The sequence below is a fragment of the Apium graveolens genome, chromosome 10 (genome assembly GCF_009905375.1).
Source record: "Apium graveolens cultivar Ventura chromosome 10, ASM990537v1, whole genome shotgun sequence".
In the NCBI taxonomy this organism is placed as follows: Eukaryota; Viridiplantae; Streptophyta; class Magnoliopsida; order Apiales; family Apiaceae; genus Apium; species Apium graveolens.
The window spans coordinates 234197242-234220722 of record NC_133656.1 but is presented as its reverse complement, the minus strand read 5'-3'; the positions used below and the strand labels follow the sequence as shown (position 1 = coordinate 234220722).

General features: G+C 33.4%; 3 protein-coding genes across 3 annotated transcripts; 2 read left to right on the top strand and 1 right to left on the bottom strand.

Moving 5' to 3' along the window:
• Positions 1 to 1969: 1969 nt before the first annotated feature.
• Positions 1970 to 3661, bottom strand: LOC141692051 (uncharacterized). Its single transcript, XM_074496794.1, has one exon. It carries the CDS (start codon positions 3659 to 3661, stop codon positions 1970 to 1972), a length of 1692 nt encoding a protein of 563 aa, XP_074352895.1.
• An 829-nt stretch (positions 3662 to 4490) lies between these two features.
• Positions 4491 to 6029, top strand: LOC141689718 (E3 ubiquitin-protein ligase BRE1-like). The gene is made up of 3 exons (XM_074494076.1): positions 4491 to 4577; positions 4717 to 4865; positions 5654 to 6029. The coding sequence occupies exons 1-3, from the start codon at positions 4511 to 4513 to the stop codon at positions 5882 to 5884; spliced, it is 447 nt and encodes a 148-aa protein (XP_074350177.1). The 5' UTR covers positions 4491 to 4510; the 3' UTR covers positions 5885 to 6029.
• Positions 6030 to 17844: 11815 nt separating this feature from the next.
• On the top strand, positions 17845 to 19383 carry LOC141689874 (E3 ubiquitin-protein ligase BRE1-like). The gene is made up of 3 exons (XM_074494379.1): positions 17845 to 17931; positions 18071 to 18219; positions 19008 to 19383. The coding sequence occupies exons 1-3, from the start codon at positions 17865 to 17867 to the stop codon at positions 19236 to 19238; spliced, it is 447 nt and encodes a 148-aa protein (XP_074350480.1). The 5' UTR covers positions 17845 to 17864; the 3' UTR covers positions 19239 to 19383.
• Positions 19384 to 23481: the final 4098 nt, after the last annotated feature.

The window sequence follows — 23481 nt, the reverse complement described above, 5'->3', positions numbered from 1 at the left end:
GAAGTATTATAGCTATATTCATCCCAGGGTAACCAGTCGACCCATTTCTTTGGCCTGTCACACACAAAACAGCGCAAGTATTGTTCTAAAATCCGATTGACAACTTCAGTCTGTCCGTCCGATTGCGGGTGATAGCTCGAACTCATGCAAAGAACTGTACCCTGCAACTTAAAGAGAGCTTGCCAAAAGGAACTAATAAACACCTTGTCACGATCACTTACAATGGTTAGAGGAATACCATGTAAACGAACAATATTTGAAATAAATTCCCGAGCGACACTGGAGGCTGTAAATGGGTGCCGAAGAGGAACAAAATGTGCATATTTAGAAAGACGGTCAACAACCACCATGATGACGGAATACCCGTTGGAGAGTGGCAAACCTTCCACAAAATCCATGCTAACATCCTCCCAAATCTGTTCCGGAACAGGAAGAGGCTGCAGCAGCCCAGCAGGCCGCATACTATCTGTTTTAGCTCGTTGGCAAGGCTGACATTCGCGAATGTACTGCTTCACATACTCCTTCATGCCCAACCACCAGAAATTTTGTTTCACCTTGGCAAGTGTTTTATGAAACCCAAAATGGCCTCCTTCAGTTGACGCGTGACACAGAGACATCACGATAGATAAAAGAGGGGACTTGGAGCTCAACAAAATAGCACCATCTTTAAACCAAACACCATCACGATTTACCAGGTTCCCTCGTATTGTGCGAGGAATAGTTGTAGACAGGTTGGAATAAAATGGATCAGTACAAACCTCAGTTTGAATGTCTGCCCAGATGGTAGAACAAGGGTGTGAAACTCCGAGGAATTGACACTCAGCCTGTCGCGAGAGTGCATCCGCGACTTGATTGAGACCCCCACTTTTATACTCAATTCGGTAATCAAACCCCAGCAGCTTATGTAACCATCTGGACTGAGCAGGAGTAGTGATTCGTTGTTCCAGCAAGTATTTGAGACTAACATGATCAGTTTTCACCACGAATGGCCGCCCAAGCAAATAGTGACGCCACTTGCGAACTGCCTTGACGATGGCTAACATTTCTTTCTCGTATGTGGACCAAGACAACATGGTTCCTTTTAGAGGGGCACTAAAATAGGCCAGTGGTCGCCCTCGTTGAGTCAGAACGGCCCCAATGCCCACCCCACTTGCATCACACTCTACTGTGAACGGGTGCGTCCAATCAGGTAAAGCTAGTGTCGGGGAAGTTGTCAAGGCCATCTTTAAAGTCTGGAACGCTGTCTCTGCTTGGTCATCCCAATTGAAAGGCCCGTGTCCTACTAATTTGTACAGAGGAGCTGCAATACCTCCGAATCCCCGGATGAATTTCCGGTAATACCCAGCCAGCCCGAGGAACCCTCGAACCCCTTTGGCATTCGTTGGAGTCGGCCAAGAACGGACAGCCTGCACCTTCGTAGTTTCAACAGCTACACCTCCCGAAGAAATAACGTGACCAAGATAGTTAACTTGGGTCACTCCAAAACAACATTTTGAAAGCTTGGCAGAGAGATGATTAGCACATAATAAAATCAGAACCGTACGTAGATGATCAAGGTGCTCTGTCAAAGATTTTGAATAAATAAGAATATCATCAAAGAAGACCAAAATAAACTTACGTAGATGTGGATGGAAGATGTCATTCATCAAACATTGAAAAGTAGCCGGGGCATTAGTTAGGCCGAAAGGCATAACGATGAACTCATAGTGACCATCATGCGTACGGAAGGCCGTCTTGGAAATGTCTGGCTCACTAACCCGAATTTGGTGATAGCCGGAACGGAGGTCGAGCTTGGAGAAAATAGTGGCACCATGTAATTCGTCGAGGAGTTCATCGATCATAGGAATGGGGTATTTATCCTTGACAGTTATATCGTTTAAGGACCTGTAGTCTACACAGAAGCGCCACGTGCCATCAGATTTTTTTACTAACAAGACCGGTGACGAAAATGGACTGTGGCTGGGGCGGATCAATCCCTTCTGTAGCAATTCCGAATTTCAGTCTTTTGTAAGTAAGGTTGTCGGTATGGTCTGGAGCTCACGGGTTTGGACCCAGGCATGAGAGGAATATGGTGATCATGGAAACGCTGAGGAGGCAACCCTTCTGGCTCGCGGAAGACCTGCTCAAATTCGGTTAATACATGCTGGACCTCTGGACAAGGGATAGAGTCATGAGGAGTTTCTGCTGCCATTGGAGAAATCTGAAGAAGTAAGGCAAACCCTTGCATTCCCATCAATTCGCTGGGTTTGAAGGCAGTCAGCTCCGTACCTTGCAACCCTTGCAACTTGTGTGTTGTACCACCTTGACGGAACCCCATTGTAAAATTCTGGAAATCGATCTCGACAGGGCCCAACGTCTTCAACCACTGAACTCCCAAGACAAGGGGACAAGCTGCAATAGGTAGAACAAAGAAATCTGTGGTGATCTTGTAACCCTGAATGAGAATTGTAAGACCCGTAACTCGTCCCACGCAAGACAACTTTTCTCGGTTAGCAACAACCACCTCTAACTTGGCCGTCGTGTCCACCAGTAGCCCTAAACGCTCCACCACTGACTGCTCGATAAAATTGTGGGTACTCCCCCCATCGATTAAAAGCACCACATTTTTGTTATTAAGCTTGCCAGGCAATCGTAAAGTTTGAGGCAGAAAAGAACCTGAAATGGCATGAAAAGATATCTCAGCATGGTCCTGGTCAGAAGGAACGTCCGTAACAGCTTCTCCTTGGTTGGTACTGTCTTCCACAGCCTCCACGTCGCTGATCATGAAGAACTGGGGTTTGCTGCATTTATGACCTGGCATATATCGTTCATCGCAATAATAACACAACCCCTTTTCCCGACGCTCTTTGGCCTCAGCTCCTGATAAACGGCGGACTGGGTTAGGAGCCGGTAAAGCCAAACGTTGAGATGGCGCTGGGCCTAAAAGTCCCGCGGTAGTCGGTGTTGAAGATGGAGGTGTTGAAGATGGAGGTTGGAAACTAGGGACTCGAGTGAAAGGAGGAACCCGACGGTGCAACCCCATCTTCTCCTCAACCAGCCGAGCCAATCCCATTGCATCCACAATAGTACGTGGTTTCTTGAGCTTTACTTCCAAACGAATTTCTTCTTTCAGGCCCCCCACAAAACAACCCAGTAAGAACGACTCTGGTAGGTTCTCAATGCGATGCGACAGCCGTTCGAAAAACTCAATATAAGTCGCAACTGTAGTACTTTGTTTGAGCCTGTGTAAGGACTCCGAAGGGTCATCATACTCAGTTGGCCCAAATCGAAGCAACAATGCTTTGGTAAACTCTGCCCATGACATCGGTCCGCGTGTCTTCGCAAACCATTGGTGCCACTGTAAGGCTATACCGTCAAGATGGAACGAAGCCAAGCTGACGCGGTCACCCTCTGCTACATTCTGGAACGCGAAATACTGTTCAGCCTGGTAAATCCACCCCGTAGGATCATCACCACTAAATCTGGGAAAATAGAGTTTCAGGTACGGCTTAGTTTCCCTCCCAATAATGGTACCTTGGCCGGATCCCGAGGGTGAAGCGACATTCTTCTCCTTAATAGCCTGGACGTCAGTCACCAATTGTTGGAACATAGTAGTCAATTTTTCAAGCGTTTCATTAGTATTTTGCTGGAAAGTTTCGAAAGTTTGTTTGCGTGTCTCCATTGGATCAGGCCTGGCTCTGATACCACTGTTATGGTGGCACCTACGGCTGCTCCAATAGCCTAGAAATAAGAAGGAAAATAGAAGACAGCAGAAAAGAGAGTTTTGGGGCAATTTTCTCATATATCATTCTCAAAGCAAAATACACAATATATAGAAGAACTTCTACTGATCCTAAGTACTAGGAAACTAGTGGAAACGTGGGTATGCCCATGATTTCCTTTATTTTAGCAACAACCAAGACTACTTCAACATAAGACTACTTCAACCTATTCAGACCACAACTAATAAATAAAATTCAAACTTCTTATTTGTAGCATGAACTCAAACTCTGCCACCCACGAAACCATAAATTAGGACACCTAACATATATATGGGAGAGGAATTTTTAACCGATCATGATAAACAAATTGTAATATAATTAGTTTTGAATTTTCATTATCAATCTTTTTTGTTTGTTACATGATTGGTAGAATTAGCGATGATTTGAAACAAACCATCCATAGTGACAGTTTTAGATAAAAGCAAGTTAATTTAGAGGAAATTTTTTAACTTTTACTTTATAAAATATAACAGCAGTGTTTGGCCATAAAATTGTAATTAGTTGTATTTTTGCACAATCTTACTTTTGCAAATTACTTTCTTATAGCATCTTTTTCTAAAAAGTCAATGAAAAATAATTTTACAAAAATCATTTTTAAGAAAGGGCCCATTTTTTGGCTGTATTTAGAGGTCATAAGCATTTGCTTGTAATTATTATATATGTTTTTACCACTTTTAAATTGGCAAAAATAATTTTGAATTCTTTTGTTATGACCATTATTGGTCATTGCTTTGTAGTAGTAGAAGAACATGGATCCTTCGGCTGCTATCAACTCCTCAGCAAGCAACCCAGCTTTTCATCAGACAGATCTTTCAGGTATAATTTTATTAACATTCTCCGGATATGTGGTAGATAATTACATAAATTCAATTTAATTAATTTTGCTTTGTAAAAATAATAAAATTATATATTTTTTTATTTAAAAATTTATTTATATTAACATTTTATTTTTCAGGGCTACCTAGGTCAGGTGCAAGCCAACAAGCATTTCCTAGAGTTTTATATAAAGCTCTACCTTTGATACCCCTTTCAATCCTGCTGCAAGTACTTCGTCCCCTTTTTGCACCTTTAAGTATCAATCTGGACAGGCTATTATTGTTGGAGGTGTGAATCTTACCTTTTTGTCTTTCCTCTCATATTTTATTTAGTGATTGATATGTAACTTTGTGTTTTATAATTGGTTGAATAGTACGTACACATAAACTAATAATATAAATAGACAATTATTATTTCTTTTCTCATTAATTATAAACGCATATCAATCAAACTTTTGACCTGCATATCTCAACCAACCACTGCACCAACTATTTATATATTCTGTACAATCATTTATTTATTTAGGAGTATGGTGGTTAGACAGTAATATTACTCAAAATTTATATACTAGTTGTTGATCTTATCATTTATTTTCATTTCTAAAGTATAAATGAATTTATTATTCTTTAAATGTAATTGACTTTTGCAATAAATGCAAGAATGCCAAATTTTGTCATTTGCTAGTTATCTCTAATTTTATTTTTTAAACCAACATTAGCCTATATTAAGAAATATTAAACTCATCCAAGTTTTAAACTAGAGTATCTAATATATTGTGGTGAATTAAATCTGCAGACACTAGCCATGTAATCTTGATGTATCAACTATACATGTTGGTTTGGTTTGGTTCGTTTAAATAAGCTTACTAATAATTTATCTGTAAAACTATATTTGAAAATAGGAGTTTGATACTACTTATAATAATTTATAGAACCTCACTATATCAGTTATTATTGTGAAGTCCTAATAATCAATTGTGAAGTATGAAGATCGGTATATATCTAAAAATGAGCTAATTGATTTTATTTTTATGGCTAATTCATTTAAGTATACTAATAATAGAAGTACTATTTCAGCAAAAAATGGATGGTCAAGAGGTTGAAGCTGCAGTTGAAGCTGAAGTTGCTGATGAGCCTGCAATTAAGTGTCCGATCTGCCTGGGCGCTTATGTTCGGCCCACAGCTATCAAGGTGTGCGGCCATGTTTTCTGTGACGCCTGCTTAGCCGAATCAATGGAAAATTTTAAGAAATGCCCGACCTGCAACACCAAGGCTACGAAGAAGCAACTGCTCAAGATCTATCTTTAATATAATGTTTTATTCTGATTTGTTTGAATCTATCGGTATTTTGGTTTTGCTTCTTGGAACTATTATTAAATAATTGGTATTTAAGTCGTTATTATTTGAACATGTGGGTTTTCTGATGATTTTTATTAATAGTAATTTGTGTTTGTGTTTGTCATAATTTCTGTTATTCAATGGCTTGCTCATATGTGTTTGGTATTGTTTGAATCCATAGCTATAGAACCTGAACTTTCAAATTTGATCTATACTCTTCCCTGGATTTTAGTGTAACTTTTTTTTGCTAAATATTTGTAAGTATAAGTTCATAATAAACAATACACAGTTTCTTGATTCACGATGGTTTCAACAAATTCAAATATCAAATTGGCTTTCTGATCAAGATAAATATGCACAACATGACGAAAAATGAAAGTTATTCACCTAATTTAATATTTTGATTATTAATACTTTCTATGTTCATTTTATTTCACCTAGTTACACTACTAGAAATACTACATACAATCCCATCAATTTCTCAAGAAATCTCTATCAATGAAGTCATTGTCATGGGGTCTATTTTTTCACGGACATCTCTTCATGTCCAAATGACCTCTAACACTCCTTAAGTCGAACATAATTGCTCAATGTTAAGTATTTAACTATTCCAAAAGTTTAAGGTATTAGGAAACAAAATTAGAATCATATATATACACTAGATTTTAACTCGAGACCGTTCTCTAAACTCTTATGTCAAGTAGTTAAACAACTCTTCCAAATGTTAAGGTGTTAGGAATAGTGCTTATCGATTATATAAATACTATATTTTAACACTCCATTGGATCATTTCAACTTTGTTCCCTTTAAATTTTAAGTGAATTATACCTCATATGTAGACTATACTAATCTATACTCCAACAGAGAGTTGATGTGCCTCTTACAATACACCTATATGTAATTTTGAATAATTAAATGGTTTCTATATATTAGCATAAAGTTTTTGGTTATTTCATCTTTCATTTAAATTTCATTTAAATTATTGAAATTGATATTTTGGGATACCAACTATTGAAATGTTGTATGAAAGAAGAAAGTAAAAATGATGTGAAATGAAGAAAAGATAAACTATAATATTTTTGATTAGTTGGAAAATTTGGTAACACCTAAAAGACAAAAGTAGTTGGGTGCCTTGAATTAGTTGGCACCATGGCTTGTTTTTCTACTTTGTCTTTATTAGAGCATTCTCATCCCACTCCCCGTACATCCCTTATCCCCATATTTTAAGAAAATCTTGAAATTTAGTACAAAGATAAGCTTACATCCGGTTTCTATTTCAAAATAAATTTTAGGGACAACTAATTGAGTCCCCAAATATAGGGACTTACTTTTGATTCCCCGTCCTATATTTTAAACACTTTTATTATGTAAGGAAGGAGTGAGATATATTAAAATATTAGTTAGTGGTTGAAGTTGTGAAAAAAGGTTAGAGAAAGAGTTAATAAAATAAGTATAGAGATAGAGATGAGGATTGGGATGTAAGAAATTTTTGAAAAGTAAATAAAATTTGAATTTTTTTTAGGGAATTACTATTTATAGTAAATTTTTGAGGATGGGTATGGAGATTCCATTGTGAATGCTCTTATCGATTTGTAGACGGTGGTTGGTGGTAATTAGTTATAATAAATTTTAGATATTTGTAGGCGGTGGTTAGTGGTAATAGATTTGTATGTAATGCCAATAAAAGCTAAAGCAATCTAAGAGTATCTCCAAATAGACAAGAGTGGTGTAAGGCATGACATGACTTGACTAGGGGATGGCAATTTGTACCGAACCGATGAATACCCGATCCATACCGATCCGATCGGGTTTTACCGAACCCGAATATTTCGAGTTTGGATTCGGGTTCGGATTGGGGTTCGGGTTTGATTTCTAAACCTGAATCATTTCCGGGTCGGGTTTGGGTTTAAGGCATACCGTTCCGAACCCGAAAACCCGAAACTCATTCCGTTCCGACCCGAACCCGATCTGAAACCCGTGTTAATATGTAAATAATATTTTAAATTTTATAACTAATAATATAATATATAATATAATATATTACTAATATTAGTACTAAAAAATTATACTTTTTACAAACTATTGCATTAAAGTCGTTGAAATATATTTTTAGCAAGCATGTTTAATACAAGTATACTAAAGGTCAAGATTGTTACATTATTTTACTAACAATTTTATTCACAGAGGTATAATCCATTTTCTTCTCTGAACCCTCCAATTCAACCCCAAAAATTTCAATATCGTCATATTTATAAGCACTTTGCTCAAATTAGATCATAATAATTTTTCACCAGAGTTTGTGCAAATTAAAGTGCAATTTGATAGTGATCTACAAATCCGAATCTGAACCGAACCCAAACCGAACCCGATGGGTTCGGGTTCGGGTTTAGTGGTTTGATTTTTCTGGGTTCGGGTTTGGCAAAAATAATCGTGTTCGGGTTTGGTTTTTGCTAAACCCGTTTCGACCGACCCGATTGCCATCCCTAGACTTGACATCTTTGATTGCACTCTCATTCATTGAAGTTGTAGGATGTTATTGGGGTGAAATTAGTTGGCATGAGGTGCTAACTTGGGATGATACAAGTTGGCATTCCGTGTCAACTTCACTTGTAATCCAAATGTTGCATAAAATATTATATTTCAATTATACTTATTATACTTATATATTTCATCTTTTTTTTTTAAATTATTGAAATTGACATTTTGGGGTGCCAACTATTAAAGTGTTTTATGAAATAAGAGCGTAAAAATGATGTGAAATGAAGAAAAGATAAAATATAGTATTTTTTATTAGTTGACAAATTTGTTCCCTTGGAATTCTAAATTGAATTATACCTCAAATGTTGAATATACTAATCTCTACTTCCACCAAGAGTTGGTGTGCTTTTTGCAAATTTCAATATAATTATACGTAGTTTTGAAAAATTAAGTGGTTTCCATAAATGAGCATAAAGTTTCGGGTCATGCAAAATGATCAGGGTAAGATATTTTTGGTGATTTAATGCTAGTTTTAAGATGAGCATCCTAAATAATAATCCATGATTCCTAATCTGCAAAGTGGAATCAAATGGAGGATGCCCTCTATAAAAGTAAAAAAATATTTAAAGAATTAAAATAGAAGTAGTTGCTCTAGATTTAGATTGATAGTACTTGTTCATCTTTATTACATAGCCACCAATATAAAAATTAACATTGTAACTGTGTAGATAAAGACTATTGACACATTTAGTAAATTAAGATCTCGAACCTCAACTCACAAAACTAAGAATTGAGTTAATATAGAAAACTCTTCATGTTGCAAAAGATTTGTCTGGTGAAGAAGCATACTCAACCAAAGATTGCATTAGACATATATTGAGCTATATGACACTGTCCAGAACTTCAAAATTGTACCTAATGCCAATAGAAGTTAAGGAAATCTAAGAGCATCTCCAATCGACAGTGCCAAAACTGATGTCAACGTAATATGGCAAGACGTGACTTTGCATCCTTGTTAGCTCTGTAATCACTACTAGAAAAAGGGCATTAGACATGGGTTCTGGACTGATGTCTATTTCATCAGAAACCGATGTCTTCGTGGGTGTAAAGAAATGTTTTTTTTTTCACATCGGTTCACAACCGTTGTGAAATGTGACCATAGACATCGGTTTCTTTGTTTTTTACATCAGTCCAGAATCGTTGCAAAACATCTTCACAATCTAGTATATATAAAAAATAGTGTTTGATGCTTTTTTATATAAGAATAATAAGAGGTTTTAAGCAGGTTTAACATGTCATACACAAGGGTTAAATTTACATTTACATCAGTAAATTAGAAAAAAAACGATGTATATTAGGTCTATTAACATCAGTTTTACAATGGAAACGATGTATAAGTTTGACCTAGACATCAGTTCTTAAAGCAAAACTGTTGTTATTACTGGTATACACATCCGTTTCTACCTGATGTAAAACAGTCAATAAGACATTAGTACAAAATGATGTTATTGATTGTAATTGACATCGGTTAATTTGGTGCAAATGATGTCTGTAGTACATGTCAAATTAATATTTATATCGGTTTTTAACATCCAACTGATGTCAATATATCTACTAAACTAAACCAGAACACTACATATATATAAAAACCAAAATCATACAAAACTTAAAATAACATCAACAAAATAACCAAGTCAAATTGTTATTTCTCCATTTCCAATAACTAGTCCATTACCAATCAACATCCACATGTTCGATAACCGACAAAATAAACCCCCATAAATGCATTCACAAAATATACCCCTTATATCATCCTAGTCCGACCAACTCCGATCAACACCAAACCAACAAAATATTCACAAGCATTTTCAATCAAAGGCAAACTCCCATAGACATGTATCCCTTATATCATCCACATCCCAAAATACCAACATTAATACAAACCAAAATATTTACCAAATAAAAAGTGCAGGTTCAAACTGGTCAAGTCAAAAGGCTAGTACTCGTAAGTCACTACACAAATTCCCGGACATGTTAAAGGGTCTCAAAACGAACTTCATCCAGTTCCTCCGCTGTGTACGTCTTCCGATTCTTGGTGGCCCACTGAACAATACACAAAGCAGAAAGCACAAAATAAATCAACTATGGTGGCTGAGTCTTGGAGTGCAGATTGTAACCAAATTACAGGCGCAAAAATATTACAACTTACCCTAGTTATGAATTTCATGTCCTTGTCTTGAAAGATATCCTTCATGTAGTGCATGACTACATAACCACATTCATGACCACCGGGTTGCTTAGGTGATCCCTATATCCAAATAAAAAATTACTACGAGTGCAAATAATATCTGACTACATTTCTATATATAAAACTGAAAAGACCCTACTAAAGTGCGTAATTCTTACTATAAGATTTTTTATTTTGCCATTTTTGCACACACGTCATGTCTGAGCATTGTACAACCTTACTGCTCTGTTAAACAAAGTTAATAGCTAGTAGTGTCAACGGATGAAATATTGCTACTCAATAAAAACTCATAGATATGTATTTGTATAGGGAAAATTAAATACCGTATCAATGCATCTTCAAGTTCTGGGAAGCTTCTCGGATGAGACAATGGATTAAGAATGAATATTTCACTTTCCCAAATGATGATCAAAATCCAGTGATAACTGTTTTTATAATAAGAAAATCCAAGTTAAAAATTATAAAAATACAAGAAAAATTAAAAAACAGGTATAGGCATATATCTATTATTTATGCTTGACTTACTTCTCATTATGGGGCATGAAAAATAAGCGAGAAGACCCTTCTTTCAACCTTCTAACGATATAAGCTTCAAAATCATCGTTTAATTTGCATGTGGCTCATGAATCGATAAAAGCATACAAATCCATTTGATTCGCCTTAAGAATCTCCGCATGCAAAACCCTACAAAATATATAAATATTTTGTAATTACACACATACGAAAACTTCTTAACTTGTAATTCACAAAAAAGGAACTACAAACTTACGCCATGTATGCTGAAATTACAGCCTGACCAACTATGCCAAACTCTAACAACGCTATGTATGTTCTTCACTAAGTGACTGCATAAAAATATTAAAATAAAATACTAGTCATTTGTTGACTCATGGGCGGCTAAGTTATTAAAATATATTAATTAAAATATATAGTAAATTAATAAATAAAACACATACCGCCCAATCAGAGGAGGTCCTCATTGCGACGAATCGCTTCCAAGCATCTTTACCAACAAATTTCTTGGGGGGTTTAGCAAGCTTCTTTTTCTGTCCAGCAAATGGCTTCACATAATCAGATGTTAAATTTGACTTGAACTGTCTCCACTTGGCCGCTGCCGACTTCAAAATTAACCCCTCACTTTCCGGCGCCACTTTAAAAGTTTCCTAAATGACAAACACAATTTATAGTTACAATTATTTATGAGAAGTGTCCATTTACTATGAAACTGGACAAAAACAATATTTATTTAAACCTGAATATCACTCCATATCTTGGCTTTTAAATCGACGTCCACTTTCGGCCAAGACGGAATATCAATAGGCACCATTGTCCTAGCACACATGCCTATATAGGACTGCAAGTTATCTCTAGTATCTCCAACTGGAACTCCCAATCTATTGTACCTGATTTTTATTTTCTTTCCTTGAGCTTTCATCATCAGCACCTTATGCATAGCACAAACAACTCGCGCTGCACCCGAAACTCTTTTTTTGGGTTCTGTACAAGTAGTTGGCTGTGGAACTTCAGACTCTGCCAGTGGGGGGTCTGTACCTTGTGGAACTTCTTCCAATTGCTCCTGGGGCTTCTTATTCTCACTGTTGTTATTACCTTCATTGACTGGAGATTTTGGCTTCTTATGTTTATTCTTCTTCCTACCTTGTTTAACCGGAGATTTGCCTTTTTCCTGCTTCTTTGTCATCCTTTTATTTCACTAAAATTCCTGCAAATACATGTCAATACAATATATAACATTAGCTCTTCAAATTAATGAGTAAACAAGTGAACAATTAAGTAAAAAATTAACTAATGCATGACATGTAAGCATAATTTGAGTAAACAATGATGCAGTGCACAACATTGGTATGAGTAAACAATTAAGCATGTGATTATTATTAAGGGGTTGTTTGGTTCGTTTGGTGGTATCGGGTTTGAAATCAGGAATCGGGTTAAACGGGTACGTGTTTGGAACTTGATACTTGATATTACCTGTTTGGTTCAAAATAGGATGAGAATATATCTAGTTGAAAAACTAATTGGAATCAAGAATCAAAAGACATTTAATTATTATTTTTTACTAATTAATTATTTTAATATTAAAATCTAAAATTATACACGATCACTTGACTTAATCATAATTAGTAAGGCTAACAATATATTTTTTTTGAAAAATACCTAAGGCTAAAGATATTTTTACAAATATACTATAATTTTTTAATTTTTTTTTGCAAATATACTTTTTTATATTAAAAATGCTATTTTCTAATTTTTTTACGAGAATACTGTTTAATGCAACTTGATTCAATTAGATGCAACTTTCGACGAATTTATGCCACTCCATGTAACCTCAAATGCAAAAATAAAATAAAATTTGATTCAACTAATTGTATGTCTGCTTGATTTTGGTTGTATCTATATTTTTGCAAAAAAAATTAGAAGATAGTAAAATAGCAAAAAGAAATAAATAAAAAAAAGCTAGTATTTTTTATAATTTTTCTTATTAAAATATGAGTTTATAAATATTTTTACGTAGTATTTAAGAAAATAAAATATACATTCATATTTTTTATTCATCAATATTAAAACTAGAGCTAAAAAAAGAATTATACTTTAGTTAAAAAGAAAGACTAGAGAAAATAATGAAAATGATACCCCAAGAGTTTGATTTAGCTCATACCCACCTCTTCACATGGGTTTCTAAACCCCATACCTCATGGGTTTCAGGAATGGGTTTTAAAACAATTTTTTTTTTAACCAAACATGGTATGGGTTTTATCAATTCCAACCACATACCTCATACCCAGATTTGTTGAACCAAACACCCTGTAAATGTTATAAAATGGTAAACTAAAACTGCAAGTTAAAACCAACTAGTAGAATTTCACATTAAATATTTATAAATTAAGACACATTATATCATCTTTTAAGTCAAATCCCCTCAACACCCTCTCTCTAATTTCCAATACTAGGCTCATCCTCATCGATAGAAACATCGACTTCAGGGATTTCAGTACAGAATGGGGGATTTTCCAAATCGTGTCTCCTAGGTCATCGTCATTATACACCTCGTGATAGTCTCGAGTCATGGAGGTCAACACAACTCACCAGCTAGCATCTACCGGATCTTCGATATAGAAAACTTGATTCACTTGGTCAACCGACACGTATTTATCATTTTTGTGACCTTGATGACTTAGATCAACAAGTGTGAAACCAAGATCATCCACCTTGACGCCTCTATCGCTATCTTTCCATTGACACAAAAATAATGGGGCTTTAAAGGTATGGTAATCTAACTCCCATATTTCTTCAATAATTCCATAAAATGCCATATCATTCTCCACGAGATTCGGATCCTTGGCACTGGATACTTGGACAGTCTTAGCAACTACAAAAACACCACTATTTTGGACATGCATATATACACCTATATAGAATGCATTCACTAGGGCATGCATGTATTTTAATGTACTCGAGACCTAAATCATAGAGGATTTTCTTGGCCATGTATGTGTTAGTTGGAAGTACATGATCACTAGGAAGTAAAGAGCCGACATAGGAGAGTAAATCAGAGCTGACATAGGAGAGTAAATCAGAGAAGGCGTTGTCGCTAATACCAAATCGTGCTTTCCAGTTATTTAATTTCAAGATTGAATCCAAATTAGTGCAATCACTACCCTCATACAATGGTTGTTCAGCATCTGCCAAAAACCTCTTGAATTCATACGACTCTTTATCGCAATCATCACCCAAATCATTAAATCCCGCTTCACAAACATTAGCTGCTTCTGATGCAGCTACATGCTCTTCCGATGAGAAAGAAGAAGACGGAATTGTGCTACCTATAGATGACCTAGTAGTAGCCTTAGCCCCGTGCCAAATCCAATCGACGTATCCCAAACTAAACCCTTTTCATAGAGATGACCTCTTATTACCTTGACACTGAATTTTCTGAAATTAGCGCAACGACAACATGGACAAGGTATTTTCTTAGGATCTTGACAATTTTCTTCGGCATATACCAGAAACTGTTCAACCCCAATTTCATACTCTGGTGAATCCCTATTTGCTTTTATCCACGACCTATCCATGTATCGTAAACAGGTACAACCTACGATTATCATTTTCATGATTAAAATAACATACATTATGTATATAAATTTACAATGCTACATAATCATAAATATACTTACAGTTATAATAATAAACATTATCTCGCATGTTATTCCATTTTCATAATCGTTAAGTTAAACAGTACTTGATGTTATACTAGCATATTACTATTATCTAATATTACTATAATTATACAATCCTAGTAACAACTAATATTACTATCATATTAGTACTTAGTATTACTAGTATTACTAATCATAACCGTCTACTCAAACCGCCTAATAACAGGGTATAACAAAACTCAGAGCATAACAGGGGAATGCAGCAAAAATCAGGGCAAAAATCATAAGCGTCTACTCAACATAAAAACATAACATAAAAACAACAGAGAAACAGAGATGAGTAAATTGTAAAAACATAACAGAGAAGCATACAAACACATAAAAACATACAAACATCAAACATACACATAAAAGTATATAGAAATGAGTAAAATATAAACATAAAAACATACAAATCTGAGAATCAAACACATAAATCAAAATATTACAGAGATATTTTAAATCAAAACACATAAATGAAAATATTACAGACCTATTAAACACATAAAAACATACAAAATATGAGCATAAATTAAACACATAAAAATATACAAAATATGCATAAATTAAACACATAAAACATTCAAAAAATGAGCATAAATTAAACACATAAAAATATACAAAATATGAGCATAAAGTAAACACATAAAAACATACCAAATATCAGCATAAATCTGAAAAAAAATACAAAATATGAAAGAAGACTTACAAATTAGGGCTCGATTCGTGTTACGGAGACTTGATTAGGGCTTGATTCGTGTTGTAGAGCTTGATTTAGGGTTGCATGTAGACCTATAGAACTTGATTCTGTGTTGTAGAGCTTGATTTAAGATTTAGGGTATGAAAGAGATGAGTGATGGGAGAGATGACTGTGAGTGAGAGAGACGAGAGAGATAAGCGGGAGAGAGGTGAGTGGGTGAGAGAGATGAGAGAGATGTCGGGGTGTGGGGTGAGAGGAGAGAAAAAAGAGAGGGAAACAAAAGAAAAAGAAAGGGGGGAAATATTTGGAAAAGGGGGGAATTATTTGGTTAAGTACAAATATTTCCCAGCCTTGTGTTTTTTTAATTTTTTTAAATTGTTTCATAGACAATGGTTACTAAACGACCCAACGGTTACTAAACGACCGATGTTAATAAAAGACTTTCACAACGGTCGTTAAAAGACTGATGTGAAAGTTAGTTTTTAACATCAGTTAAAACACGACCGATGCGAAACATAAGTTTATATTTTCTGAAAAAATACTCTTAAGACAACGATTTTTTAAAACTCTGATGTAAAACCATGTCTTTAACATCAGTTTGAAAATAACCGATGTAAAACTTGTTTTTTACATCGGTTATTTTTCCGACTGATGTTAAAAGGGTGATGTCTATTGACCCTTTTTTAGTAGTGAATTGAAGTTGTAGGATGTTATTGGGGTTAAGAGATATCTCTGTAATTGAAGTTGGCATGGGGGTGCCAAATTGGGGTGATAAAGTTGACATCCCAAAAAGTAGGATGTCAACTTTATTTGTGATCCAAATGTTGCATAAAATATTATATCTCTATTATGCTTATATTTTTTAATCTTTCTTTTAAATTATTGAAATTGACATTTTGAGGTGCCTACTATTGTAGTGTTTTATGAAAGAAGAGGGTAAAAATAATGTGGAATGAAGTAAAGATAAAATATAATATTTTTTATTATTTGGTAAATTTGGTACCACTTAAAAGACAAAAGTAGTTGGGTGCCTCAACTTTGAAATGAATTAGTTGGCACCATGCATGGCTTGTTTTTCTACTTTGTCTTTATTATAGATTTGTAGACCGTGGTTGGTGGTAATTGGTTATAATAATTTTAAAATGATGAAATTATTATGATATTTAATTTGTTTTTGTAAGTAAGCACTCCATATGTTTTTTAAACTTTAAATTTTTTATTTAAAATTAAAAAAAAAAATCATACAAAAGACATTAATTGTTTTTAACATTTTCAGTATAATATTTTAAGTTAAAATTTTAACAAATAAGAATACGCAAGGTACCACATCTTTTTATTTAATGAGAACAAATTCAGTATTTAATGAGAACTTGTTTTGAACCACGTTTCAAAACCATGTACTATTTCGTATTTTAAATATTTAATTTTTTCACAAAAGACAAAAAATCTTAGATTTGTTTTCATGCGTTACAAAAATTAACTTAAAATTAAAGATAAGTATGTTGACATTTTGAAACTTAGAAATATCCGCCTATGGTGTATATATATCCACCCAATCCCACAATCACTTTTCACCGATCATATCATTGTGAGTATACATAACTGTTCTTCTGTGAACTTGATATTACTATTTTTAAGGTATATAGGAATAAACAGAATGTTGATAAAATTTAGTGATATTCTCAATTTAATCAAATGATTTTTTTGGTTCAAATGTATAATCTCTTATTCATTTGCTGCATTAGTTTATTAAAATAATTATCTTATAAAACTTTTGTGATCATGATACATATTGAAATCTTGAGATCTTTTCTTTCAAGGAATTCATATATATATGGGAGAGGAATTTTTAACCGATCATGATAAACAAATTGTAATATAATTAGTTTTGAATTTTCATTATCAATCTTTTTTGTTTGTTACATGATTGGTAGAATTAGCGATGATTTGAAACAAACCATCCATAGTGACAGTTTTAGATAAAAGCAAGTTAATTTAGAGGAAATTTTTTAACTTTTACTTTATAAAATATAACAGCAGTGTTTGGCCATAAAATTGTAATTAGTTGTATTTTTGCACAATCTTACTTTTGCAAATTACTTTCTTATAGCATCTTTTTCTAAAAAGTCAATGAAAAATAATTTTACAAAAATCATTTTTAAGAAAGGGCCCATTTTTTGGCTGTATTTAGAGGTCATAAGCATTTGCTTGTAATTATTATATATGTTTTTACCACTTTTAAATTGGCAAAAATAATTTTGAATTCTTTTGTTATGACCATTATTGGTCATTGCTTTGTAGTAGTAGAAGAACATGGATCCTTCGGCTGCTATCAACTCCTCAGCAAGCAACCCAGCTTTTCATCAGACAGATCTTTCAGGTATAATTTTATTAACATTCTCCGGATATGTGGTAGATAATTACATAAATTCAATTTAATTAATTTTGCTTTGTAAAAATAATAAAATTATATATTTTTTTATTTAAAAATTTATTTATATTAACATTTTATTTTTCAGGGCTACCTAGGTCAGGTGCAAGCCAACAAGCATTTCCTAGAGTTTTATATAAAGCTCTACCTTTGATACCCCTTTCAATCCTGCTGCAAGTACTTCGTCCCCTTTTTGCACCTTTAAGTATCAATCTGGACAGGCTATTATTGTTGGAGGTGTGAATCTTACCTTTTTGTCTTTCCTCTCATATTTTATTTAGTGATTGATATGTAACTTTGTGTTTTATAATTGGTTGAATAGTACGTACACATAAACTAATAATATAAATAGACAATTATTATTTCTTTTCTCATTAATTATAAACGCATATCAATCAAACTTTTGACCTGCATATCTCAACCAACCACTGCACCAACTATTTATATATTCTGTACAATCATTTATTTATTTAGGAGTATGGTGGTTAGACAGTAATATTACTCAAAATTTATATACTAGTTGTTGATCTTATCATTTATTTTCATTTCTAAAGTATAAATGAATTTATTATTCTTTAAATGTAATTGACTTTTGCAATAAATGCAAGAATGCCAAATTTTGTCATTTGCTAGTTATCTCTAATTTTATTTTTTAAACCAACATTAGCCTATATTAAGAAATATTAAACTCATCCAAGTTTTAAACTAGAGTATCTAATATATTGTGGTGAATTAAATCTGCAGACACTAGCCATGTAATCTTGATGTATCAACTATACATGTTGGTTTGGTTTGGTTCGTTTAAATAAGCTTACTAATAATTTATCTGTAAAACTATATTTGAAAATAGGAGTTTGATACTACTTATAATAATTTATAGAACCTCACTATATCAGTTATTATTGTGAAGTCCTAATAATCAATTGTGAAGTATGAAGATCGGTATATATCTAAAAATGAGCTAATTGATTTTATTTTTATGGCTAATTCATTTAAGTATACTAATAATAGAAGTACTATTTCAGCAAAAAATGGATGGTCAAGAGGTTGAAGCTGCAGTTGAAGCTGAAGTTGCTGATGAGCCTGCAATTAAGTGTCCGATCTGCCTGGGCGCTTATGTTCGGCCCACAGCTATCAAGGTGTGCGGCCATGTTTTCTGTGACGCCTGCTTAGCCGAATCAATGGAAAATTTTAAGAAATGCCCGACCTGCAACACCAAGGCTACGAAGAAGCAACTGCTCAAGATCTATCTTTAATATAATGTTTTATTCTGATTTGTTTGAATCTATCGGTATTTTGGTTTTGCTTCTTGGAACTATTATTAAATAATTGGTATTTAAGTCGTTATTATTTGAACATGTGGGTTTTCTGATGATTTTTATTAATAGTAATTTGTGTTTGTGTTTGTCATAATTTCTGTTATTCAATGGCTTGCTCATATGTGTTTGGTATTGTTTGAATCCATAGCTATAGAACCTGAACTTTCAAATTTGATCTATACTCTTCCCTGGATTTTAGTGTAACTTTTTTTTGCTAAATATTTGTAAGTATAAGTTCATAATAAACAATACACAGTTTCTTGATTCACGATGGTTTCAACAAATTCAAATATCAAATTGGCTTTCTGATCAAGATAAATATGCACAACATGACGAAAAATGAAAGTTATTCACCTAATTTAATATTTTGATTATTAATACTTTCTATGTTCATTTTATTTCACCTAGTTACACTACTAGAAATACTACATACAATCCCATCAATTTCTCAAGAAATCTCTATCAATGAAGTCATTGTCATGGGGTCTATTTTTTCACGGACATCTCTTCATGTCCAAATGACCTCTAACACTCCTTAAGTCGAACATAATTGCTCAATGTTAAGTATTTAACTATTCCAAAAGTTTAAGGTATTAGGAAACAAAATTAGAATCATATATATACACTAGATTTTAACTCGAGACCGTTCTCTAAACTCTTATGTCAAGTAGTTAAACAACTCTTCCAAATGTTAAGGTGTTAGGAATAGTGCTTATCGATTATATAAATACTATATTTTAACACTCCATTGGATCATTTCAACTTTGTTCCCTTTAAATTTTAAGTGAATTATACCTCATATGTAGACTATACTAATCTATACTCCAACAGAGAGTTGATGTGCCTCTTACAATACACCTATATGTAATTTTGAATAATTAAATGGTTTCTATATATTAGCATAAAGTTTCTGGTTATTTCATCTTTCATTTAAATTTCATTTAAATTATTGAAATTGATATTTTGGGATACCAACTATTGAAATGTTGTATGAAAGAAGAAAGTAAAAATGATGTGAAATGAAGAAAAGATAAACTATAATATTTTTGATTAGTTGGAAAATTTGGTAACACCTAAAAGACAAAAGTAGTTGGGTGCCTTGAATTAGTTGGCACCATGGCTTGTTTTTCTACTTTGTCTTTATTAGAGCATTCTCATCCCACTCCCCGTACATCCCTTATCCCCATATTTTAAGGAAATCTTGAAATTTAGTACAAAGATAAGCTTACATCCGGTTTCTATTTCAAAATAAATTTTAGGGACAACTAATTGAGTCCCCAAATATAGGGACTTACTTTTGATTCCCCGTCCTATATTTTAAACACTTTTATTATGTAAGGAAGGAGTGAGATATATTAAAATATTAGTTAGTGGTTGAAGTTGTGAAAAAAGGTTAGAGAAAGAGTTAATAAAATAAGTATAGAGATAGAGATGAGGATTGGGATGTAAGAAATTTTTGAAAAGTAAATAAAATTTGATTTTTTTTAGGGAATTACTATTTATAGTAAATTTTTGAGGATGGGTATGGAGATTCCATTGTGAATGCTCTTATCGATTTGTAGACGGTGGTTGGTGGTAATTAGTTATAATAAATTTTAGATATTTGTAGGCGGTGGTTAGTGGTAATAGATTTGTATGTAATGCCAATAAAAGCTAAAGCAATCTAAGAGTATCTCCAAATAGACAAGAGTGGTGTAAGACATGACATAACTTGACTAGGGGATGGCAATTTGTACCGAACCGATGAATACCCGATCCATACCGATCCGATCGGGTTTTACCGAACCCGAATATTTCGAGTTTGGATTCGGGTTCGGATTCGGGTTCGGGTTTGATTTCTAAACCCGAATCATTTCCGGGTCGGGTTTGTGTTTAAGACATACCGTTCCGAACCCGAAAACCCGAAACCCATTCCGTTCTGACCCGAACCCGATCTGAAACCCGTGTTAATATGTAAATAATATTTTAAATTTTATAACTAATAATATAATATATAATATAATATATTACTAATATTAGTACTAAAAAATTATACTTTTTACAAACTATTGCATTAAAGTCGTTGAAATATATTTTTAGCAAGCATGTTCAATACAAGTATACTAAAGGTCAAGATTGTTGCATTATTTTACTAACAATTTTATTCACAGAGGTATAATCCATTGTCTTCTCTGAACCCTCCAATTCAACCCCAAAAATTTCAATATCGTCATATTTATAAGCACTTTGCTCAAATTAGATCATAATAATTTTTCACCAGAGTTTGTGCAAATTAAGGTGCAATTTGATAGTGATCTACAAATCTGAATCTGAACCGAACCCAAACCGAACCCGATGGGTTCGGGTTCGGGTTTGGCAAAAATAATCGTGTTCGGGTTTGGTTTTTGCTAAATCCGTTTCGACCGACCCGATTGCCATCCCTAGACTTGACATCTTTGATTGCACTCTCATTCATTGAAGTTGTAGGATGTTATTGGGGTGAAATTAGTTGGCATGAGGTGCTAACTTGGGGTGATACAAGTTGGCATTCCGTGTCAACTTCATTTGTAATCCAAATGTTGCATAAAATATTATATTTCTATTATACTTATTATACTTATATATTTCATCTTTTTTTTTAAATTATTGAAATTGACATTTTGGGGTGCCAATTATTAAAGTGTTCTATGAAATAAGAGCGTAAAAATGATGTGAAATGAAGAAAAGATAAAATATAGTATTTTTTATTAGTTGACAAATTTGGTACCACCCAAAAGTCAAATTTGGTACCACCTAAATATAAAAGTTATCTTTATCTTGAAAAACAACTTTAAAAGAATCCAAATCTAGCATTATGATGGACTATGCATCGTAACTATCAAAATTTTAAAAAGAGAAAATAAAAGCACAATTTCAATTTTCTGGAAATGAACTTTTTTTTTTGGAAAGCAATATTTAGTAACATTAACTTTTTTTAAAATAAATTATGAAAATGTCAAACTAGGTATATTGGTAAAGGGTGTTTATTGGTAATTAGTTATAATAAATTTTAGAGATTGACGATCACAAGTTTCTCTCACATACATTCCTTGAGATTAAAAAAAACTCATATTAATATATTAGGATATTACAAATTATATATATTTATAAAAATACTATTATTATTTTATATGAAAATATACTTGCACCTCACAAAAGTTTCATGATATTTCTCAAAATTTTAATACAGCTATCAACTAATTAACTTTAACTTTTCTCCTTCCCTCCTCTTTTTTCCTGTTCTCCCCAGTAAACGTGAATATCATATATCCTTTCCTTTCTCAACCAACACTATCAATTTCACAAGATTTATTCCCGACAACATGTCTCCAAAGCCCAAAAATCTAAGCTCACACTTGAAATCTCCTTATGATCTATCTCAACCCAAGAACATACTCCAAATCCTTTATCCACTAGATTGAGTGTTGTTGAAAAAGCTAGGCCAGGGGTGAGGATTTAGAATAAACTACTCCAAAAACCACTAAGAACCATGATCCAGAATTTGAAAATGAACAGGAAACTAAAATAATATATACCTGTTGTTTTTCCACTACCAGCACCGTCAATGGCTAAATTCTATGAAGCCGGGGCTGAAATGAGGAATAGTAAGAATTGCAGCGAGGAAGGAGGGTTTGCAGAAGAACAAGAAGGCAAAAAAGACTATTCTCTCTGTCCCGTTCGATTCTATAAGTTTACTATTTGCACGTATTTAGAGGGTATAGTTTGATAATGTTTTTTTCAAAAAAAAAATTTTGAATACAATTTTAAACATGAAACTTTTATTCAGAAAAAAAAATTAAAAAAAAATATTGTGGAGTTATGTTTTAAATGAGTATTGAAAAGTGTGGCGAAAAATAACGTATAAAATTCAATGGCACAGAAGGAGTAGTAATTAAACTTTAAGCTTAATTGACACCTTTTCTTATTAGAAACTTTCAATTTAGCTAGGGATTCTGTTTATGCTAATTTACATTGGTTTATATTTTGCTACTTGGAGCATGAATTTTGACATGATTGCTTTATGGATTATTGAATTTTATAAAAAAAAACGTTATTATTTGTTTATATATAAAATTCCTGACACTTAATCCATCATACTATGTGTACATGGATATATGTTGATAATCTAGCTAAGTGGTGAATTGTTCACTTGCGAGCTTCT

What these genes read in the sequence shown, in the direction of transcription:
- LOC141692051 (XM_074496794.1), bottom strand. Translation starts at nt 3,661, where the DNA reads ATGGAGACACGCAAACAAACTTTCGAAACTTTCCAGCAAAATACTAAT.
- LOC141689718 (XM_074494076.1), top strand. Translation starts at nt 4,511, where the DNA reads ATGGATCCTTCGGCTGCTATCAACTCCTCAGCAAGCAACCCAGCTTTT. An exon ending in TCATCAGACAGATCTTTCAG is followed by an intron (nt 4,578 to 4,716) that starts GTATAATTTTAT and finishes TTTATTTTTCAG; the next exon opens with GGCTACCTAGGTCAGGTGCA. An exon ending in ACAGGCTATTATTGTTGGAG is followed by an intron (nt 4,866 to 5,653) that starts GTGTGAATCTTA and finishes GTACTATTTCAG; the next exon opens with CAAAAAATGGATGGTCAAGA.
- LOC141689874 (XM_074494379.1), top strand. Translation starts at nt 17,865, where the DNA reads ATGGATCCTTCGGCTGCTATCAACTCCTCAGCAAGCAACCCAGCTTTT. An exon ending in TCATCAGACAGATCTTTCAG is followed by an intron (nt 17,932 to 18,070) that starts GTATAATTTTAT and finishes TTTATTTTTCAG; the next exon opens with GGCTACCTAGGTCAGGTGCA. An exon ending in ACAGGCTATTATTGTTGGAG is followed by an intron (nt 18,220 to 19,007) that starts GTGTGAATCTTA and finishes GTACTATTTCAG; the next exon opens with CAAAAAATGGATGGTCAAGA.